The 23,383-nt window shown below is 40.5% G+C and overlaps 1 protein-coding gene across 2 annotated transcripts; it reads left to right on the top strand.

Moving 5' to 3' along the window:
- Nucleotides 1–313: 313 nt before the first annotated feature.
- On the top strand, nt 314–22,069 carry fbxw11a (F-box and WD repeat domain containing 11a). Of its 2 annotated transcripts, XM_049762200.2 has the most exons (14): nt 314–904; nt 4,213–4,296; nt 8,077–8,145; nt 10,284–10,503; nt 10,921–11,107; nt 11,289–11,379; nt 11,609–11,746; nt 14,030–14,148; nt 16,596–16,845; nt 17,184–17,302; nt 17,920–18,030; nt 18,123–18,201; nt 19,527–19,691; nt 20,885–22,069. In XM_049762200.2, exons 1-13 carry the CDS (start codon nt 866–868, stop codon nt 19,686–19,688), a joined length of 1,668 nt encoding a protein of 555 aa, XP_049618157.1. In that variant the 5' UTR covers nt 314–865; the 3' UTR covers nt 19,689–19,691; nt 20,885–22,069. The 2 variants fall into 2 exon arrangements, with proteins under 2 accessions (XP_049618157.1, XP_049618167.1); XM_049762210.2 differs by lacking the exon at nt 4,213–4,296.
- The last annotated feature ends 1,314 nt before the right edge of the window (nt 22,070–23,383 follow it).

The raw sequence follows: 23,383 nt of genomic DNA on the forward strand, positions 1-23,383 counted from the left end.
GTATGTACGTATGAGTGCACAGTTACTCCGTTTCGTCGTCATTATCCAACTCTGTTGAAAGTGAATCAGTGTTTCCAAAATTCCAACAGCAGTAATCAAAGTTTTGGAAATGTTTCTTGTTTGCCTTGCTTTACTACACCAACATTAAATCCCTCCTATTTTTGACTATCAATCCCAACATATATTCCACCAGTACGGTGTTTGTATTTCAAGTGGCTTATGCAATTTTGTACCAATATTTAAAATGTTGTAATTCCTCTTAAATTGTCAAAGAACTAATATTTTTTAGCAACGGTGTAGCAAAAATGTCAAAGTGGAAAAAAATTCTAATTTTTAAATGCTGAGGGAAAATATGCACTTACCAATATACTTGACCGATAAACATTTAGGCCTTTACAGTCATCTGAAAATGGCACAATGGAATTGAGAGAAATATTAATGTAAGCGTTTTTATATTGATCACCCACATAGTAAAATACTGAAGTAGAAGTCATTAAATGACCCAACATCCTCACAATAAGCAATGTGGATGATTGATTTTGCATTATCCGGTTCCTCTTCAGGATAGCAACAGCATCTTGAGCAAATGCCCTTTTGTTTTGGGGGAGTCACCGGGGAAAGCCTTAGTAGCGCGCTAAGCCAATAATCAACCGGTAAATTGGTGTTACCACGCCCTGCTAGGAAGAAATGGTCCTATCGGCGCTTTGGCTCGACGCATGGGCGTTCCCTCTCCACCCCCACCTTTCAGAGCGTCGGAGCCAATGCTGTGGGCTCGAGCAAAGCGAATGACGTCTCTGCATTTGCGGGCCGCCGACGCAGGGTTGGGTTTCCATTTTCAGAGCGAGTTTCGGGGGGGATCGTCAACATGGATCCGGAGATGGAGGACAAAACGTTGGATCTGATGGTAAGATGTGTTTCAATGAGGCATCGCGGACACACGAGGTGTTGTCCGAGTCGTATTGGTGAAGCGTTACTCGCCGATTTGAAAGGAAGAACAAACCGAAGGTGTTTGTCTGGAGAGGTTGAGGAGAAAAGTGGGGACCGGGAATCTAAGGGAGGGCCTGAAATTTGCGATACATTTTTACTATTATTGCAGTTTACTAGGGTTATTATTTCTATAATTTGTCGGGTGGTTGTGAACAACATAGAGATTCCATCACCGGTTGGCAATTGGTGTTTTTTCGGACGTTTTCGCGCAGCCGTCGGCCGAAGACAGCTGAGGTTTCTCGGGGTAGTGTTCACTGCGGTGACGCTGCGCCACTATAACTGGGCCCTGTCTGGGCATTAGCAATCCAGCTAGCACTGGATACCACTAAAATGTACGCTTCTGTTTACATATTTGTCGTGTGTTGGAAGCCCTCCCGGCAAAAGATATGTGGAAGTGTCCAGTAGTTTCCCAGGCGTGTGGGAATATTGCTAAAATAATCCTAAAGTGGAGCATGGCTGTTTATATTTGTGAAGTGCGTAGAAGGAAGTGCACTGCTTTTTCATTCATCTAGCATTACGGTTAGCGAGGCTCCAAGTTGCTATGTAACTAGCTAGCTAGGTCTACTTGACATTCCTTCCCATATCAAAATAGACATTCGGTTGAGACAGGAGTAGCCGTTTGGCTTAGTAAACAGAGACAATAAACTACCATTCTAAATGTAGTTTCCTGCAATGCGGCTTATTTACTATTTGTTTAGCTTGTGTATTTTTATTTATGCCAGACGATTGCCTGTCTTTAGAAGCTAGGCTGCTAGGGTAGCGTTAGCCCAACAAAGCTATTGCTACAACTGTACTGATTGAAACGGAAGGATTGCTAAAGTTATGATACCTCTTTTTAACTGTTACTACCTAGTCGGTGTATCTAAGTTCCATTTGTTTCACTGGTTTGTTTAGCTACGTGGAGTTGAAACGGGAGACTAAAAGTCTAATAGACGATCTGTTCATGGAGGTTCCAGCCAGACATCATAACAGAAAATAATATTTACTATGAAGTCACATGTAATGTATTTTAAGGGTCAGCGCTACAGCATCTTTACACTGCCTTTGCCTGTGCACGAATATCATTGCTGATATGACGAATTACTGGTCAGGGCAGTGGGTGGACTACCCTCTAAAAGTGTTGGTGAGTAGCAACAGGTTCAACCAACACAAACTGTTAACACTTTTGAGAAACGCATGCTAATGTGCACATTTACAGTTAGGTTATACAAAACTCATGCTGAACTAGAATGTTGTTTATCTCAAAGTTTAAAAGTGCTGCTCAATACTTAAATGTAAGTACTGTTTAAAAGTGGTGCTGAACTAGTATGGTATTTATCTAAAAGTTTAAAGTACAGTTAGAACCTAAAACCTGGCTACAGTTTACATTTGGTAACCTTGCGCTATTGGACCATTTTATTTTGTTTCTGTACATATTTTCAGTCAAACAGGACCAGGACTTTGACCATTGTGTGCTTCCTTCAGGGTTAGGTGTTTTGTTTTTGTTTAATATATTTTCTTATTCTTGTTGTCACGGCATTGGTAGCCACTTATAGCAGGACAATTAGTGGGAATGACAATAATTGGCCAGCTAATCACAATGCCCCTCTCTTTCTTCTACACACCCACTCCCAGTTCACATCTAATATTGCTTTTGTGAGTATCTGTCAGTATGGGTGTGCGTTCTTGTGCTCACTGTGCAATGTGTGTGTCGCTCTAATACTGGTTTCCCCCCCCCTCACTATTCCCCCCAATTCCCTCTCTACTCTTTTCCTCACCTTTGATGGACACACACTCACAACCTCTTGATTCCCAACTTAACACAATTTATTTATTCATTCATTTTTGTTGCATTTTGACACATCTATTCCACACAAACCCCTGACCAAATGCATCCACGCGTCGATTGATTGATCCAACCACCCATCCATTCGTCCATCCATCCTTCCGTTCACTCACATCCTCGGTTTCCGCCTTTCATCTTCCCTCAACATCCTTTCCTCCCTTCTCTTTTCCTTTACTTCACATCTATTTCTCTCTTGGTCTTTCTCCTTCACCCTCTGTCCACTTGGGTCTTCTCCTCCCCCCTTCCCTCCCTCTCTCTTTCTCACACAGTGCTCTGTGCCTCGCTCTCTCTGGCTGGGCTGCTCCTCGGTGGCTGAGAGTTTGTGTGCACTCAGGTGCCTGCAGAGCATCCCCTCCACCCGGGCTCACAACCAGGTTCTGCCTCTCTCCTCTTAATTCTGCTGCTCTTCTTCTACCTAAAGCCCACCCCCCCTTGCCATCTCCTTTTACTTTTCTTTCAACATGACTTCTAAGCATCCATGTAAACCTCATGTCACCTGCCAACCTCCTTACCTAACGTTTGTTATACTTTTCGCCACATTTGAAGCACATCACTCTCAGGTCCCTCCCCCGGTGCGCTGCTTGCCTCTCTCTGCCGGAAACTAGCATATAGCATCCCAAAGTGTAATTGACCACAAATATAATCAAGCAGAGCTGGTCACAGTCACTGTCCTCTGTGATTAAGACATTAGCATCAGGCCGTCTTCCATTGGCCATTTCCTTATTGCACATTCAAGTGAAAAGAAACAGACACCTTTATTCTTCTGCCTGGAGGTGTGAGGGCCAAGGTGGGGAGGGTCTTCTTTCAAGCCCTGAGAGACCTATTTAATGCTTGCTTGCCTGCCTGCCTGGTCAAATGTAGCCTGTCTTTTCCTTCCTTCTGTTCTGCTCTGCATGATCATCAACACCAGCAAGCCCATCTTGGCTTCTCTAACCCTTTCGCTTGGGTCTTGGGACTGGACATTTTTCTTTTATGTAAATAAGGAAAGGCCATTATTATTATTATTTGGTCAGATTTATGTTGATTTTGTGGAATCGATTGATGATTAGTCGCGTTTTTAAGCAGTTGAGGCAACATGGAGTGTACTAATTGGATGAAACCATAAGAGACGCTGTAATTTTCACGTTATCCAGTTTGCGGTTTAAAGAACATGTTAGCTATGGAAAGTTCATCTACATTCGCACGGACCTATGACACAATTCTTTTGGGAACTTTTATTCTTTTCAACCCGATATTGTCAGGAGTTCATATAATTCAGAGAGATGAACTCTCTTCCCTTTAAAATGATATTTAACAACAGTAATCAATACTGAGGTTTACACTGACTAATGTGTTCACTTTACCACTGCACAATGACGATTATAGCTAGAAGTCGATGAATCGCCAATCGTGTATTTTAGCAGGAACAAGACAGATGCCCTGCTGAAATTGACAGGTGGATGGTCGCCCTGACAAAGCAGCAGCAGTGCCTCAAGCCTATTGAGGTATTTTACTAAATAAATGATACTGGTTGCCCGTTCACTTGTAAAACATGCAAGTGTATTTTCAAATAAAACCACAAGTGCTGTGAACGCCCATCTGAAAATAATTGTGCTAACGCAAGCTGACAAGCAACGACACTCCTGTAACAGTTGACACACAGCAAGCTCATCTTCTTCCTTCTGATCGCCCACCTCACAATTGACCGATTCAATTAAACATCACACTCGGACACCTTCATGGTCTCACAGACAGTTTGATTGTAGAAAAGTCTAGCAACAGACCATAAAGCAACTGTAAAGTTGTAACTGTACAATATTTCTGGACATTTCCTTGTCAGAAAAAAAAGCTACATTTGTAATCTGTAGCGAGTACCGACCAATCAGTTTTGTCAATATGTGAATTGTTAGTTCCAACTTGTCTGCAAGGCCATGAGGCTGTTTAAATATGATTGGATATGAATGTAATTGGATTAATAAATCGGGGGCGGAGAAAGTGAGTGTGCGAACTTGTTTTTAAGAAAACGCAGCGAGTTGACAACTGGGAAAAAAATCAATGACCTCATTGGCTAATTGATGTTGACTGTGTAGTCATCACCTAAGTGTCGACAACAGCAACAAAAATCTGTAGTCACTCAACTGTTAATGGATTATTTACCTGTTTGTCCAACTCGATTAAGGACACTTTTGTCTCATGCCCATACCTGTAATGAACACGCGGCATATTTGGCCAGGGATAATCTGGGTTTCCGTAAGAAATATTGATTTGGATCAAGGAATTAGACTACTTTTCAAGATAGGAATCTAAAAGTTTTTTAAAAGTGTCAAGAGGAGCTTTTATTTTTTCCACATTTAAACAGGCATGTTTCTGTGCACAATTTTATCACTGGGCCTTTGCTTCAACAGTGAAGGTGCCTCCTTCAATTGTGATTGAATCAAAGAGCGCATTCTTTCAAAGAATAATCAGCGTATTATTGAGGGGTTTGAAGGTGTGAAGCAGTTGCAAGCTGGTGAATATCACTCAGCTTCTTTTGTTTTGATGAATTTATAGTGATCGTTGGGTCAAATAATATTTAACCCAATTTGTATACTTAATCTCCGTTAATCACTCGTAGGGAAACCAGTAATTTGTTTTTGTAATCTAAAGACAATCTAATGAAAAAGGAGTTACATAGGATCTTATATTTATGTATAATCAATACGGCTATGAAAAAATGTTGAACATCTTGGTTCCTTAATTTCTGATACCAAATACCGATACCAGAATTTCCGTAGTTGGTACCAATACCTGTGATTTTCCACAATTCTCTATACTAATTCGGTACCACAGTAAAAAACAACAAAACAACAGAATCCACTTACTATTAAAATCACAAATTTATTTAAAACTGCTCAAACCGTATAGTAAACTATATACAGTAAAAAAGAGCAGCAGTGGCATGGAGCCTTCAAGTCACACATCTATTAAAACACATAGGCTTTTTCGAATTGTCAATAATTGCTCCGGTTGCATCCGTCTCAAACAAAATAATTCCACACACGACTCTTTGAGCGCCCTGGCTTCTCAACAAGCCGGCATGTTGGACTTCCACTCCCACTTGCTAACGCCATTGTTATGAAAGACCAAAGTTTGCTTCTTCTTCAGCGCCGCTGACTGCTGCTCCGTGCTGCTCGCATGCGTACACTGCCCCCACCAGTTCCAGCAAGAATCGACACAGCTTGCCCAGTGAAAAGTTAAATATTCGGTTCTGACGGTACCACAATAAAACAGGTATCGACGTATTTTTTGTGTGTTGGTACCGAATTGGTACTGGAAGTATCGGTTCTTGTGACAACCCTAAATTCCGGGTCTTCAAATTTTACTAAAAAAAAAAAAAAAAAAAAAAAATCCAAACAAAAAAAATCATTGGTGTGATGGTTGCGCTGTTTATGTGCTTTGTCATGCATGCAAAAGCTTGGCGTTTGGCATTCTTTAAGTGACCGTAACCAGATCAATGTTGGTGTATTTGAAGTGTCGTGTTATCAATTCAGTCTTGATATCAGGACCAATGAATGTGATGACATTTTTCCCCCAATATTGGTCTAGTGGTTATCTGTCCAATATTTACCGTGCATCCCTTATAGAATTGATTGGGTCGACACAGAATCAAATCCTCCCGTGGCTAGCTCAGTCCCCAGACCTCAACGCCATTGAAAACAAGTGGAGTGAGCTTAAGAGGTGCATGCAGAGGAAATGATCCAGGTCTTTAGATGGTTTCGAGAGATTGCGCAAAGACGAATGGTCAGAGATGTCTTTCTGTATTCCCCTCGTGAAACATGATAGAAGAAGATTAGTTGCAGTTTTGTTGGCAAAAGGACGTTGTACAAACTATTACCGTCATGGGTGATAATAATTGTGGCCCATATGATTTGATGTAAAAGAATTATTTCTTAATATGGATTTTTTTTCCTCCCACTGAATAAATGGTCTTGAATGAAAGGTTGAATATTTCCTCTTTGTATTTTAATTTTAGTACATGAATTTATTGGACAATAAAGAACACATCTTAACCAGGGGTGCCAGTAATTATGGAGGGCAGTGTAGCTTTAATTGTTTTGATGATAAGAAGCTTCAGCATACCTGCAACCCTTGTGAGGATGAGTCGTTTATATAGTAGAACGATGGATGTGAGTTTCTCTTCATTTGTGAATCGTCGCATGAAAAACATGTATGCCCATTATTTGGTCATTTTTTAACATTTTTCATATTAATGGGAGGTGTCCAGCAAATGGAAATTGCATAAAAAAAATGAAATTCAATATTTTCATTGAGCCCTGATCAAGTACACTTTCCACAAAATTCAGAACCGAACAGCGTTAAAGCATAGAAAATGCAACTTTGCAAGCAATTAACTTATTCACTACATTACACAATTAAACATGCCGAAACTGAAAACTAGAAATAAGTTATCTTACTTTACATCACATCATCAGGGAAGAGTGGCCTATAAGCTTAAACACATAAAGGATATCAAATATCAGTAAGGTTAGTATATGTCTGTTTCCACAATTGTCTTAGATTTTGATTTGGACTTCTGGAGTTCGCACAAGTTTCAAAATGACTTTGAGTGGATCATTTTTTTTTTTTTTTATTAACAATTTTAGCTTTGCTTAAAGACCATAGAAACTATTCATAAACAGTAAAAGTGAATGTGTCTGAAATCGTCCCATGTTTCTCGGTAAGAAAATACAGTTTTCAGCTCTGCACAATTTGATTTTGAGAAGTAATAACTATTGATTATATAAAACACTAAACCAGTCATTATAATGTCATATTTTGTTGACCCTTTGTTTTTTATGGGTATTGTATAGTTACGTAAATAGATCTAAATACAGTAGAAGACCAAGTTGTACCCAATGTAGATCAGGGTTTTCCAAAAATGTATATCACCATCTGATTTTAATTTCTCTAACATAGTGCAGAAGCCGGTAACAGCCAAAATTATGTTTAATTTACTGTTGTGGTCCTTTGTGGCCGATACCCGTTTCAAAAAAAGTGTGTTTGTTGTGGTTTTTGGGATCTCCGCTCTCTGCATGCGTGCGTGCGTGTGTGCGTGCGTGCGTATGTGTATGTATGTACATACTATGTGCACCCAAGTCTCAGTAATTGATGGCTACCCCCCTTGGCTGTTTTTGCGGCATTTCTTTGTCCACACCGCTATCCTGGCTCAACACACTGCTCTTAGCAAACTGATGACTGAGAAAATAATGCACTTACATACATTTAATCAATTTTGTCACCAACAGAATACGTCGGGGATGGAGTCACAGAATCTAGTGGATGACCTGTCGCCAAAGAAGAACACTGTTCTCAAGGTATCTCTCAGTGCCATGATCCGTATGTGTTGTGTGCGTTAAATTTGAAACGGCGCAGTCACGTTCATACTCTCTAGCAGTCTCAATGTTATCTTTCTCTTCTTCAAACCTTTAGTAAATGTCCATTTCAAAACATGAACAGCAAGACACAAATTGACTAGTGTGGTGTAGTTAAAATTAGAAAATGTTCTTTTCTACCACTGTCACAATTTAAACCCATCTTTTAAATATGTACTATAAGCAGTTCACATGATGGATGTTTTTCTATTGACTAGAAGAACCATATATTTTTTGTCTTATCCAAAACAAGTAACTGAGTTCAAACATAGATGACCATTGGCATTTCCAATACCAACTAATGCAGAATTAGTCATTTCAGCGTTAAATGTCCCTAAAACTGAGGTTAATTGTTCAAGATCTTGCATCAAAGTATAGTAAAACAATCTGCTGTATAATGAATGAGCTTACATTAGAAAAATGACTCCTCTCTTTGAAACATGATTCAAACAGTACAACTCAGAAAACATTTGTTCATTTGTTCGTTCATTCATGCATATACTCACCTTTAGCTTTGCTGACGCAATTTGTAATCAATATATGTGTTTGGAAGGTGAGAATTTTCCATTTAAAGCCTGATGCATCCACAAATATTTTATTTCAATCGACATGTAAACCTATTTTTGAAATGTGGGATTGTGGCAGAAGAAGCACATTTTTTTTGTCTGACTGCCACCAAGTGAGTCAATACACAACTGCCACCAAATACACAAGTGAACAAAGACAATATTACGCAACAAAGACCATACGTATGAACCCACGCCCAATGCATGCCTGCTGGATGAGAGGCCTGGCCCTAATGTCTGCTACGAGATGTCATTTTATTTCCATGTGTTGTAAGTTGACCTTGAGGGACAGATACCTACAAGTAAAAGGTGATTTGTGAGTATTTTTCTTTTTTTAATGAGTTGCGAAAAATCAGGGAGTTTTCAGACATGACTCAAAACTGGAGAGATTCGCTGTTTCAGAGTTATTGTAAAAGTGCCTTTCATAGATGAGGGGCAACACGGCGGATAACTCTGGGCCCAAGTGGAGAAACAGGCTTCCTGTAAGGTGAGCCTGGAAGAAGAAGAACGGAGTGAATTGGATGGAATGTAGGAGTGGACGAGGGCACATCTGTGCCTATCCAGACCTGATTGTGTGTGGCTTTAAAAGGCGTGGTCTGACCTGTTGAGGGGTGTGGTAGTCAGTGAATGACACTGTACATTCTACTGGATTTTAACTGGCTAAATCGTTAACCGCTCTGTGTGTTGAGTGACAAGGCATCAGTTGTGGCAAATGGCAGGTTCTGTGTGAATATGTGCTTGTTTATTTTACCATTTTTCAACAGTTGTGTAACTGGGACAGTTTTTTGCCATAGACAGATTGCACGCTAGCTTCTTTTATGTGTAAATTGATTCCAACATTTGGACATACTGTCTTTTATGCACTAATCGCTGTATAATCTGTCTTTCTGGAAAAAATAGATGTTAAAAAAAAAAATGCAGCGATTTAGCGTATAATTTGCAATATATAAACAGTGATCCAGTGAAGTAGCATGAAGTGAACCACGATACAATTGGACTATGACAGGAACCATGGTGCTACACGGCATCCCCGACACTAATTGTAGGAAAATATTCTGTACTAGCTTTAGCTGTAAACCTATCTGGTAATCACATTTTGTTTGTAATTTCTCATGATAACATCTTGTATTATGGTGAATGACTTGGTACATGTTATGCAATCATTTCAAAACTCGTTGATCCTCTAATTCTGATAAGTGAAAGCTCCAGTTGGTTTCTTGTTCGACTACAAATCTATTCCACATCATGGAAATATTTAAGACATGTAGCAATTACGATTGTTAGCCTTGGCCATTTTCCAAGAAGTTAGATAAATCATACTCAACACACTGCAGAATAATTAAGGTTAGGATAATCTTTAGAGCCATCCAAAAATTGGGCCTTAGCAGATTTTCTTTGGAAGGGAGGTATTGGGCAGACATGGCTTCAGAATTTCTAATGTACACAGTTATTGAATATTAAATGATATGGGCTATTCTGAACCAATATCACTCAAATTTCTTCTTTCCTTCACAGCTTAGTAATGGTCCTGTTGTGGGGTCCCGCAAGCGCCCGTCAGAGGGGAACTACGAGAAAGAAAAGGAACACTGCATCGCCCTGTTTGACCAGTGGTCAGAGGCTGACCAGGTGGAGTTTGTTGAGCGTCTCATCTCCCGAATGTGCCACTACCAACATGGCCACATTAACTCCTACCTCAAACCCATGCTACAGAGAGACTTTATCACAGCACTACCAGGTACGAATTACACTGGTCAACAAACAAAACAAATCTACATTTTTTAAATCAGAGATGCAAATATTTTTTGTAGATGACAAATTTTCCCTTGTTTTTTATTCAACGTATCAGGTTTTGTTAATAATGATGATAATAATAATAATAATAGTAATATTGGCTGGCAACTGGTTCACGGTGTTAAACATTTTTTTTTTGTAAATGAATCCTTTTCCCCAGGTCCTTATTGAACAGTTAAATAAAAAAGAAAATGGGGAAAAACAAATAATTACCGCTATTGACTGGAATTAAATACTTAAGCTGTGATACATTTTCAGCCCAACTGTAGTTGCAAGTTGAAATGATGCAAAAATATTTCTCTCTCACTTTCCAATATATAATAATATATGTATGTAATCCCCTTTCTCCCTTCTTCTTCAGCCCAAGGCTTAGATCACATAGCAGAAAACATCCTGTCTTTCCTGGATGCACGTTCACTTTGTGCAGCAGAGCTGGTGTGTAAAGAATGGCAGAGGGTCATTTCTGAGGGGATGCTGTGGAAGAAGCTCATAGAACGTATGGTCCGCACTGATCCACTATGGAAAGGACTGTCCGAAAGACATCAGTGGTGAGAATGGGTCCTTTTGTAATGTACCGCAGTTAACATTACCACAAATACTTAAAATAAAACTAGATTTTTTGTCTTATAGCATTTGTTATTTATATTAATAGAGGGGTAGACCATATTACTGTTGTATTATTGTTATTATTAGGATTGCATGAAATAATAACCATTCATTTTCTCACAGGGAGAAATATCTGTTCAAAAATCGCACGTCTGAAGTCCCGCCCAACTCTTATTATCACTCCCTTTATCCCAAAATCATCCAAGACATAGAGGTAAGTGAATTCAAAAGCAAAGGACAATCCACAAAGGTCAATGTGTTATATGGTACACTTGATACAAGTATTTCTGTTTGTTCCATATTGTTTTGTTCTCGGTATAGCATGTTACTCTGTCTTTGTACTTGCTCTAACCAAAAGGGCTTTTCTTTTGTCAGTTTTGCTGGTTTTCGTTCCACTTTTATCCTTGAGAAATATTTTTCTCATTGTCTTTTTTTTCCTCCAGACAATTGAGGCTAACTGGCGGTGTGGAAGACACAATTTGCAAAGGATTCAATGCCGCTCAGAAAATAGTAAAGGGGTTTATTGTCTCCAGTATGATGACGACAAGATCATCAGTGGCCTTAGGGACAATTCCATCAAGGTTTGTGTGCATGCTTGTATGAAGGATTTTAATGTTATTTGCTGCGGATTTACTTTTAAATCTGCAGGTTTAGATTTAGATCATAATGTTTTGATGTACAGAGTTGAGTTTCTCTGTCAGGGCATGACTGTTGCATCAGTCGTGAATTTAAAAAAAAAAAAATTAAGCTAATAACATCTAATGTATTGCACAGCACTGATTCCAAGCCCCTATCGGACTGAGCAGCGAACAATTGCAAGTGTTTTTGAAGCCAGCGAATGTTCGTTCGAGGTCGCAAATGTTCACCAAACGTCCGCCAGACATTTGCCAACAGATTTGGTGTTTTTGCTTGTCTCAAGGATATTTTGAACATGTTCAAAATTCCCTTGCAACCAATACAGTACAGGAGAATGCCTGCCGAACAACTGCCTACCGGTTAGTGATCATTTCTGACCTTGAACGACCCTGTTAAGAACGCAACCTTCGCTGCGTTCTAAAACATTTGCAGTTGCTCACTGGTCAGTGGGATAGGGGCTTAAGAAACCTGCATTTCAGTATAGAGAACTTATCTTGTTTCTAAGGAAACTAGATTATGTCTCACTATGGACAAATATACAATCTTGAACTCGTGTAGAAATAGTTCTGCACAAGCAAATCACCTCACTCAGTAATATTAGCTAATATAATAAATACGTTGACATTAACATTAACACACAGGCAAATAAATATCTGCACGAGCAAGTTGTGTTTTTCATAAAACTTTGGCATTTACACACAATAATAAATGTTGGAGAATACAGACCAATTATTGTAGCGAAGTCGACTACAACGGTCGCTGCAATGGAAGAGTAGGAACATGCTTTCACTTTGGGATGGGACAAATGGGCATTCCTGCTGCAGATAGAAAACACCTATGAATGAAACTTCACAACACAACCATTCCACCAGATGGCTCCAAAGTATTAATTTTTCATTGCTTTGGCCCAAACTCAAAAACAGCAAATATATGAGACTTTCAGAGAATAAGGACTGGTTTCGCGAAATGAGTCTGCGACTCCCGAACTGCGAATATGGTAGTTGTATGACTTAGGGTGTATTCAGACCAGAAAAGTCCTTTAGTCCGCTTGTTTGGTCCAGATCAAAAGCGAACTTAATTATTTTTGTTTGGTGCGGTTCCTATACAGACTATATATTTTGTAAACACATCCATCGATCTGTGCTCCCATTGGAAAGCAATGGCCAGGGCGGCGCACAGAGCACAGACCCGGAAATGGAGGAAAACATACAAGTTCTACGTGCTGCATTCCTGCTCTGCATATTTGTGCTTTTGGTTCGGTTGATCTACGCTGTTTGTATTCACACCTGAAGCGAAGCGCACCAGAGTTTGTTTGGAAGCGAACCGAGACCACTCTTAAAAGTGGGTCCGGTTCTTTAATTCGCACCAGGATGCGTTTGCGTGTATTCACACCTGCATAAGAGGTCCGGACCAGCGTTAGAATCAAACCCTGGTCCTTTTAAAGTGGACCAAACAGTCAGGTCTGAATACACCCTGAAATAACACAAACTACGTAGTCTATTATATTTTTCAGGATGAGAACCTTTTTTTTTTTTTTTTTTTTTTTTTTTTTTTGAATTAAAAAAACAGTGCGCATCTGCCTCACTGAAGCCAAACTGTGACAGTAAAACCAAAACTTCTGATCCGGGTATGATAGGAACGTCCTTATTATTGACAGAATGTAATGTCACTTTGGTACATCGGACGATAAGCTTTTTAATACGTACACCGATTTCCTTCTGTTTCAAGTGTAGTCAACGTACATTTGTGGGGGGGGGGGTTGTACTACACCTGCAATTTTCAAGAAAGTAACCTTTAGTTTTACTCAATCTGCATATTCATCATCTTCCTACATTTGGCCTAAACCTGCAGACAGTGAGACAGCAAACCGGTGAATTATAGGCTAAAAGGACTTAACTCCATGCAGTTGTGTGTCCCACAACCCATCTGTCTGGCTCGTGAGGAGAGGAAGAGAAGATGATGAAGAGCAGGAGCGCGATAGTGTGAGAGAAGCGGCTTTGTCATCTTATTGTTGTACAGGAGGCTGGCGTGGACCCAGGGACGCTATAAATTATTCTCCAAGCGGACACGTTCTGCTCGCCTCAGCAGTGGGGAAATGGGGCGTGAACAGAACATGAGCATCACAATGACAAATGGCCTTTCTTTGCATGACCTAAATCTGCGCCCATTCTAAAATCACACATTTATTCTGCTCCTTGTATGTCCTTGTGTGTTATTTCTACCTGCAGATATGGGATAAACAGTCGCTGGAGTGTCTGAAGATTCTGACTGGTCACACAGGTTCAGTGTTATGCCTCCAGTATGACGAGAGGGTCATCGTCACTGGGTCATCGGACTCAACTGTTAGGTAGGAAACTTGTGTTTTCGAAAAATGTCATTTACACGATATTTTCTCGGGAGTTAAAAAAAGAAGAGCAATTATTCTTTTGAGTTTCTGATCTGGTCTATGAACGTCACAATCAATGCCATGTATTGCCATTTTCGTACCAAACCGCTCAAATTTTAGACAAAAGTATAGCTGTGCCGTTTCCTAATCAATACCATGGTCAATATAGATGGGATAGCAGACGGCGCATATGCTAACACTCAACTAGCCGCTCGGCAAACTTGACTGATTGCACTCCTGATGTCACTAACTTGGCCACACCCCTTAAAGCAGGCATGTCAAACTCAGTTTGGCTCTGGGGCCGGATCCAGACTTTCTGTTCTCAGGTGGGCCGGATCAGTAAAAGAATGTCAACTCCAAATATTTTGCTTTGTTTTTCAGTACTATGCTTTATCATTCAGCCTACATTTGTAGCCGACCCTACATATTATAATCACGGATAACAAGGAATCTTTTCTAAGCACAACACATTTTTTTCACAAACAATGAAAAAAAATGATTTCATGGTTCACTGGTTTATTTTAACTCAAGTGGGAGCTATGAAAAAAATATTCTCGCCTTAATTGTCATACTGCTTTGAAATAAGTAAAAAAAGAAATACAAAATAAAAGTTATAGCTGTGCATGCTTATACTACTTCCGATCAAACTACTAGGCTGGGCCTACTGAAGCTGAGAATATACTGCACAATATTAACTGTCTTTAATATGAAACCAGATTAATCTTATTTTTAATGATCTGTATTAATGAGTGCAAACAAAAAAGTATCAATATTTTGTGTCAAATCCTGAGTAGCAGCACATTTAACAATATCATTCAAGTGTTTATTTGTTAACCTTGAGCGCTGCTTTGTTTTATTATTGTTCATTACGGAGAAAACCTGTTCACAAAGATTAGTAGTCCCAAACATGGATAGAACGTTTGCAGCCATGGCTGTTAATTTGGGATAACCTGGCACGAGATATTGATAAAACGTATCCAATCCCACGGACCCAAATCTATCATTCATAGCAGAATTGCACTGCAAGTCAATAAGCTCGAGTTGAATGTCAGCTGGCATATCAGAAGGCTTCACTGTAAATGGCGAGCGAAAAAAGCCAAATTTGTTCTCAAGTTCACTGAATACCTGAAACCTCTGCTCAAACTCTCGCAGAAAATCTGTAATATTGTCTTTATATTTTTTCAAATCATTATCGGGACGGTCCGGTGCCTCCGGACGAACAGCTGTGAGACAAGAGAAATGCGCAGAGTAACTTCTGTGAATAAATAATGCTCAGTCCATTTTTCCTTGAAAACTCTGCACTCCGTGTCCACTTTTCTTTTTTTTTCACAGTGCCATTTTGGCAAGGGTGTGTTGACCGATAACTTGTGATGAATTGTGAAGCAACATTGACGGTTTGGTTTTAGAACTCGTGTCAATGCCGCTGGACGTGAGCTCTTGGTTTGTATTTATTTAAAAAAATCATAACTTTTGATAGAAAAGAGCTAGAGACTCGCTTCTTTTTTTGACATAGTCAGAAGTTTATGCCGGGCCGGATTAACTGATCCAATGGGCCGGATGTTTGACATGCCTGCCTTAAAGGGAACGCACATTTCTTTACATTCTCTGTTTGTATGTTTATATTTTACAGTACAGTGCTGTTTTCCTTTTATATATATATATATATATATTTTTTTTTTGGCGGCTCGGTGGCGCACTGGGTAGCACGTCCACCTCACAGTTAGGAGGGTGCGGGTTCGATTCCACCTCCGGCCCTCCCTGTGTGGAGTTTGCATGTTCTCCCCGGGCCCGCGTGGGTTTTCTCCGGGCACTCCGGTTTCCTCCCACATTCCAAAAACATGCTTGGTAGGCCGATTGATCACTCCAAATTGTCCCTAGGTGTGAGTGTGAGTGCGATTGGTTGTCTGTCTCTGTGTGCCCTGCGATTGGCTGGCAACCAGTTCAGGGTGTCCCCCGCCTACTGCCCGATGACGGCTGGGATAGGCTCCAGCACGCCCGCGACCCCCGTGGGGACTAAGCGGTTCAGAAAATGGATGGATGGATGGATGGATATATATATATATTTTTTTTCTCTTTGGGAGTACCGGTACAGCTTAATGGCGTTTCAATTCATTTCAATGGGAATTTAATGTAAGAGTAAACTGAGTTACCACCTTGGATATGGAACAAATTACACTCATGAATCAAGACACCACTCACATTTTGACATGGTGACATTTTCAAAATAAGAGTCCAATGCTGTCTTTTCTCTTCTGGCTGCCCATCTATTCTGTATTCCCTGTATAGTGTCCAGAGAGAACGGGACTATTGTACTCATTTCTTAACAAGCAGCAATGTTTTGCATTCTTTGAGTGTGTTTTCCTTCTGTTTGCTCCCATTTCACAATGTCCATCTCCTTTGCTTGGCAGGGTGTGGGAGGTGACGACGGGCGAGGTACTCAACACGCTGATCCACCACAACGAGGCCGTGCTTCATTTACGCTTCGCCAACGGCCTTATGGTCACTTGTTCCAAAGACCGCTCAATCGCTGTGTGGGACATGGCCTCGCCAACCGACATTAGCTTACGGCGCGTCCTCGTTGGACATCGGGCGGCCGTCAACGTGGTCGACTTTGACGACAAATATATTGTATCAGCCTCAGGGGACCGCACCATCAAGGTAATGATGTGAATATATGGAATTTTTATTTACAGCGTTGCCTCAGGGTAGTGTTAATTGAATGCTATTTACCTAATAACATTAGAGCAGACGTCCTTTTTATCTTGACATTCGTCTGTCAAAGCTGGCTCTTTCATTAAAAGTCAAACCAGAAATACACTCACAACATTGTTGTAGAATTGCTTGACTGAAAACAAAAACTGAAAAATGTCATCCATTCAATATATTATATAGATTAATCATCTCTTGACTTGTCCTCATTGCTTGATTGAAAACAAACACTGAAAAATGGCACCCATTCAATATATTTTACATTAATCATCTCTTGACTCGTGCAGGTATGGAGCACCAGCACCTGTGAATTTGTTCGCACGCTTAACGGCCACAAGCGGGGCATTGCCTGTCTACAGTACCGGGATCGACTGGTTGTCAGCGGCTCATCGGATAACACAATTAGGTACATTTGATGCTGTCAGACTACAACAGGTGTATTTCCTCCATAAAGAATGATGTGCTTTGATAATATGATGACTTCACCTGCCCATCCTGGTTTAAATGTTAGCAGACAATTTGAATTGCAGTTGAACAAATTAGATGTAACGTTTTGTGCAAAACAAAGACACAAACGTAATCCTGCTGACTCATTACTGTTGAAAGTGATAAAGGAGTTTTGTGATCTTTCAGGCTAACATACACGATAGGGATGGTAATATCATCTCATAATTTAATTTGATTACAATTAAGAGCAATATAATTCGATCACCGGTTGTTGATGCATCTTGAATTGATGCAGATGTTTTATAGCATGATAGGGGTTTCACAAAAGATGTTTAGAATATTTTAATACTTTCAATTTGGTTGAAGACAAAGTTTGAAAGTTCTCCTTGGCCATCTCAGATCTCAATAAATCTTTCACAAAGGCTGTTTTGTGCAGACAATAAAAAAATAAAATCTCTGGGGGATTTTTTTCGTAAATAATATGTAATAGCATTTGACAGAAGTGACTTCTCTTTAAAACTATGGTAGTGCTGAGATCCTGTTTTGCCGTATAAAAGTGTATAATCCCTGTTGCAGGTTATGGGACATTGAATGTGGGGCATGTTTGCGAGTGCTGGAAGGTCATGAAGAACTGGTTCGTTGCATACGCTTTGATAACAAGAGGATTGTCAGTGGCGCCTATGATGGGTAAGACTCCACTTCAACAAGCACTCTGCTTATGCTTTCCTATGTAGATCCCACTAATTGTGTCTTATGTTGTGGCATGTTTCGCTCTGTAGTAAAATCAAAGTATGGGACTTGCAAGCAGCCTTGGACCCACGAGCCCCTGCAAGCACACTATGCCTGCGTACTCTAGTGGTGAGTGTTCGCACCTGAGGCATGTAAATATCCATATTGTTTGGTTTCTGTTAAAGATCTTTAGAGTGTTCCCTGGAAACATTATGTCAAAGCCACAGACAGTCAGTCTGATGATTGCAATTCAGCTCTCAGAGTGAAATGGCTTGAGGGTAGTCAGCTTTCCCTACACACACGCACGCACGCACACGCGCGCACACACACACACACACACACACGCACACACACACGCGCGCACACACACACACACACACACACACACACACACACATGAAGACTTTTGGTTAGGTATAATAATTACGATGGTTGGCCCTGACTCACATACATCTCAGATATAAGGATAATTTTATGGGATAACTTTAAACCATAGGATAGTCGGGCCATTTTCTTTCTTGAGAATGGGGAAAAAATTGTGTCAAACCAATCCGATCATTTCTTGTTTTGTTGTTGTGGTATTTTTTGCTCACCATTGAGAGCTGGTGCAGCGGCACATTTAAAATAGGGCTCTTTGCACCGTTGTGGGCGTGAACACAGCCGACTCGCTCTCACCGTCTTTTTCTGATTAATATTGCATTTTTGGAAATTAAATTAAGAAAAAAAAGGCCACTCATTTTCGTCCATCTCATGGGGCTGTCATTATGCCTTCTACTGACAATTGCTGTTGACTGAAAATGAATTTACGGTGCCTAAGGGCTCAGCTTGCGAGCTTCGCATTAGCAAGCCCAGGAAACAGGTGAGCTGTGACCTCACCACCCGAGCCTTTAGACAGCATGGTGTCATTTTCAATTGACAGCAAGTGTAGCACTAGGAGAAATGTCAGACCTCTGAAATTGAATAAAACAGGTGGATTATTCTCCTTAATTCATCTTTCACAAACAGGATATCAATCAGAATACCATATTTAGACTGGTGGGGGCGCAACAAATATACTATTGTGATGTTTTTGGGTTTTTTTAACCTCTGCTTTGAGCCCTGCCAGCAGGTTGAGGTGCACAAAGTCAATTTATAAGGAATGACAAGCTACTTAGCGAAGCTTGCCATAGGGAGAACCCAGAAATGGTCTTTTATAGGTTGCCTTCCATGCCCAATAATACGTGTCATTGAATGAACCAGCCCCAATTACACTGATTGTAACGACAACTTGCGTGGCAGTAGCCTTCGTTGCTATCAGAGCATAATTTGCAGTTGCCAAAAAAAAATGTGTCTGTGTCCTTAAAGGATCTCCACACATGCTTTCCGGACGTTGCAAGTTACCGATGCTGGTATGCGTACCGATGCAACCAAATTGTGACAGTTTTTTCAAGGGTACTTCTAATTTCTATTTGTAGGAGCATTCTGGCCGCGTGTTCCGTCTGCAGTTTGATGAGTTCCAGATTATCAGCAGCTCACACGACGACACCATTCTGATCTGGGACTTTTTGAACGTCTCGACCAATGGCCAGTCAGAGGGACGATCTCCTTCCCGCACCTACACTTACATTTCTAGATAGCAGGTACGCAAGCACACGTGCTAACGAATGACTGAGTCTGCTCTCAAAGAAGTCCTGTATTCCAGTCTGTCTTCAAGATGTGTTTTTATGCTGATTTGGGGAAAACATGCGTAAATGTGCCTTCAACACTGTGTGCTCAGCTTTAAGTTTCTGGCCTCAGAAGAGCTCCCCGCGCGACTTCTAGTGAATATGATTTTTTTTCAGCTGTGTAGAGTTACTGCCAACTTAAATGCTGATTCCTTTCAAGTGTCTCAAATGTTCCATGTTTCCATACAATTGTGCCCGTCAATGAATGATTCCACAGTGTGCGCTTCACTCTCCGTGCATCTGGTACTCCCGGGCGTGAGCAGCTTTTTCCATCCGTGCTCACTGTTAGAAATCAGGAGCAATATGGGAATGTTCACACATCTGTTGAGATGTCAGGTGACTTTCTGTCGTCACATGCGTCCATTTATATTAATAACTGGTTTACTCTACTGTTAAGAATTCTGTGAATTTGAGACAAAATGGAATGCACTTCCTAGTGGCAACAAGCAAAGGCGCGAACTAGTTTGCGGTCTTAAGAACATGACATTGTGGGAAGATAACGTAACCAGACAGCAGCGAGTGCTTACACACTGCACTTGTTTTTTGTGTCACCGACCGCAGGATAGAATGCAGCACAGCCAAGGGACAGCGAGGATTTGACGCAAGTATGTCCATAACTGCTGCAAACAGCGAAAATGGACAAGTAACTAACAACACCCCCACCCTGAAAAACATCGAATTGTAATTGCCTATAGATGCCACAAGATGTCGGCAAAGGACTACTTTTGTCTTAATGAAGCTTCTTAATGTACTTCAAATGGTGTCTTGGTGCCAAAGCAACATTTCCTGAATAGGAAGAAAATGTGAAAATGACTCTACTTCCTGGTAATAATTGAATCTAGCTTCTAAAAAAAATTGGCAGCCGTGAATCTCAAAGCGCAAAAATATGAGGCCTCACTGTATTCCTATTTTCCTCCAAGAAAGTCAAATCTTTTTGTTGGTATTCACGGAAAATCAGTTCAGGAATTACTCCTCAATGCATTGCCTGTAAAAACAGAAAATTGTGGCTTCACATCCTGCAGATGATAGCCATTTGTACACATTGTTGTGAACTCAGCAGGTGTTTATGCCCACCAAGTAGACCGTAGCTGTGTTTTTCTTTCCCCCAGGTGGCTCCATCCACCGCACCCTGTCTTGTTGGAGCCCCGGGCTGATTCAGCTGATGGGTACATCAATCATGGAACGGAGCCCATCTCTTCTCCTTCCTCTTCGTCATCTCTCTGTCCACCTCCTAGCCTGCTCGCACCTCCTTCCCGTCCGTTCCGCCCAGCTTTGAACGGACATCTAAACGTGTGCCCATTTTCTACCAGCGGCACTGAGGATGCCGGGCAATAGAACCAACGCCACTTTCTCCAGGAAGCTCACCTTCTACTAATTTATCTTTTGTAAACTAATGACAGTATTAACAGACGTTATGAGTCACAAGTTCCCTTCTCTCCCAAAATCTATGAATTTTCTGCTCCTCAGTTTCCACGCCCTGCCAAAAGAGGCTCTACAGATAAGGAATTGCTTATAGTTCTATTTATATATTACATATACGTACATGCAAATGCACACAGAGTGGCACAGCTGGGCAGAGGATGGCTGGAGCTGTGATGCAGGAGAAAGAGACTCTTTACTCAGCTCCAGGAAAAGGAGGGAAGGATGGGAAAAAGATGGAGGGAGTGCTTTAGGGTGAGGCGTGCGCGCGCGTGCATTCACCCCTCCCCTCTCACTCGCTCCTCAGAGTTTCTCGCTCGACTTTATCCATCCCTTCCTGCTTCGTGATCCCACCCCTCCAATCCCCCAGAAATGCACACTAGCTTGGAATATGGCGGCACACGCAGAAGCGAGTGTGCACGCTTCCGTATGTGGACTTGGCAGAACAGAGCAAAGGCGTCAGACATGCATGTGAGGTTACCGCGGATGCAGCATCCTGGCACACCTCAGCATTTTTTTTTCTCTCTAACTCTTATTTTCTTACTGTTTTTTTTTTTTTTTTTTTTTTTATAAATGTTATTTTCTAATTTTATTTCAGTATGTTTTGGTTCTTAGTACAAAATTCATACTAGTCCTCTACCCTTTTTCTGCTGTCTTTCGTCTTTCTTCTAACCTCACATGGTTTTTTTGTCTCTTCCTCTCACTCCATGTTTGAGCTTGCTTTGGTTACGAGAGAAGCTGGAATTCATTCAAATTTAGTTGTAAACAGACGTGTCTTGTTAAAAATTGTGTTGTATATTAAAATGATTTTTTAAAGAAGAAAAAGACCTTATTGTGAATAAAGTACTTGACAGTGAGTGTTGAGCCAACTGTAACATGGATGAGGGTCTATTATGTTGTGTGTTTGTGTGGGAAAGTGTGGGCAGATTTGCTCTTTGCGCCTCTCCATTTGCACATACAGGACTAAATAAAAATTGATTTCTTTTCTAGCTGAGAGAAGATGAATAAATTTTTTCATCTCACAGATTTCCGAAATTATGCTGAAGCTGAGGTGAAAAGGTTTCCGTTTAAATCATGAACTTAAACTAATTGAGCAACAAGGTAGTGGCCCAATTGGTCAAGTAACCACTGGACAATCTGAGGAACTTCCGGGTAACACTGGAGTTGTTGTGGGAATAGTATTTTGGAAATGTACTAGTAAAAGGTTCTGTTGTGTGAGATGTATCTGAACATGCTGATGCACTGCCACAAAATTTTATATTTGGACCTCTGTCAATACTTGTGCAATCTGATGAGTGCATTTTTCCAAGTCACTGTTAAAATTGTGTAAAAAAAAAAAAAGAGGAATTTTTCAATCATACTGCCTGATGACTGCTGGGATAGGCTCCAGCACACCTCTGACCCCCGTGGGGACAAGCGGTACAGAAAATGGATGGATGGATATTTTCATGTTTTTCAAGCCAAGAAGTATTTGTATTCCGGAAACTTTTTCATTTGGGAAATACAGTGTTTGGTACTTGTGTTGGAAATAACTAAATACATCAGTCGATGTCTATGATGTGTGACAATGCAGGCATATCTTATTGTTCTAAATGATTAATTTAGAATGCTTTCAGTTAATGCTGAATTAGAGCGAAATGCTACCTAAATATACACACGGCAAATCTGATTGATTTGTATTTGTAGCACAACCTTTTTATGAGCTTATGTCACAATCTTGTGTTTTTCAAATTTCAAGTGAATAATTCCTTTAATCGTCCCACACGGGGGTAATTCCATTATGCAGCTATTATAATTTAAAATAACTAAAAGGAACAACCCGAAGTTAAAGAATGGCATTGAGAAGGTTTAAAAAAAAATTTGAATATACAGTGATCCCTCGCTACTTTGCGTTTCATTTATCACGGCATCAATACTTAGCGGATTTTTTATTTTTTTTTTCAAATTAAAAAAAAAACATTTAAAAGTCAAAAGAAAACTTCTAAATTGAGGAAACGTGTTTAACCTTTAGGACAATGTAGTATCGTTCCAAATGTTCGTTTACATTCCTTTAGAAGTCCGTTTTCGCGTGTTAGCACGATCGCGAATAAGCATCTTTCCGCTAACTGGTTAGCCTGCCCAGTACTTCTTGTTGGTGACCGTATTTAGCGGATTTCACTTATCGCGGGTGGTTTTTGGAACCAATTATC

This window comes from Syngnathus scovelli, chromosome 1 (assembly GCF_024217435.2).
Source record: "Syngnathus scovelli strain Florida chromosome 1, RoL_Ssco_1.2, whole genome shotgun sequence".
Classification (NCBI taxonomy): Eukaryota; Metazoa; Chordata; class Actinopteri; order Syngnathiformes; family Syngnathidae; genus Syngnathus; species Syngnathus scovelli.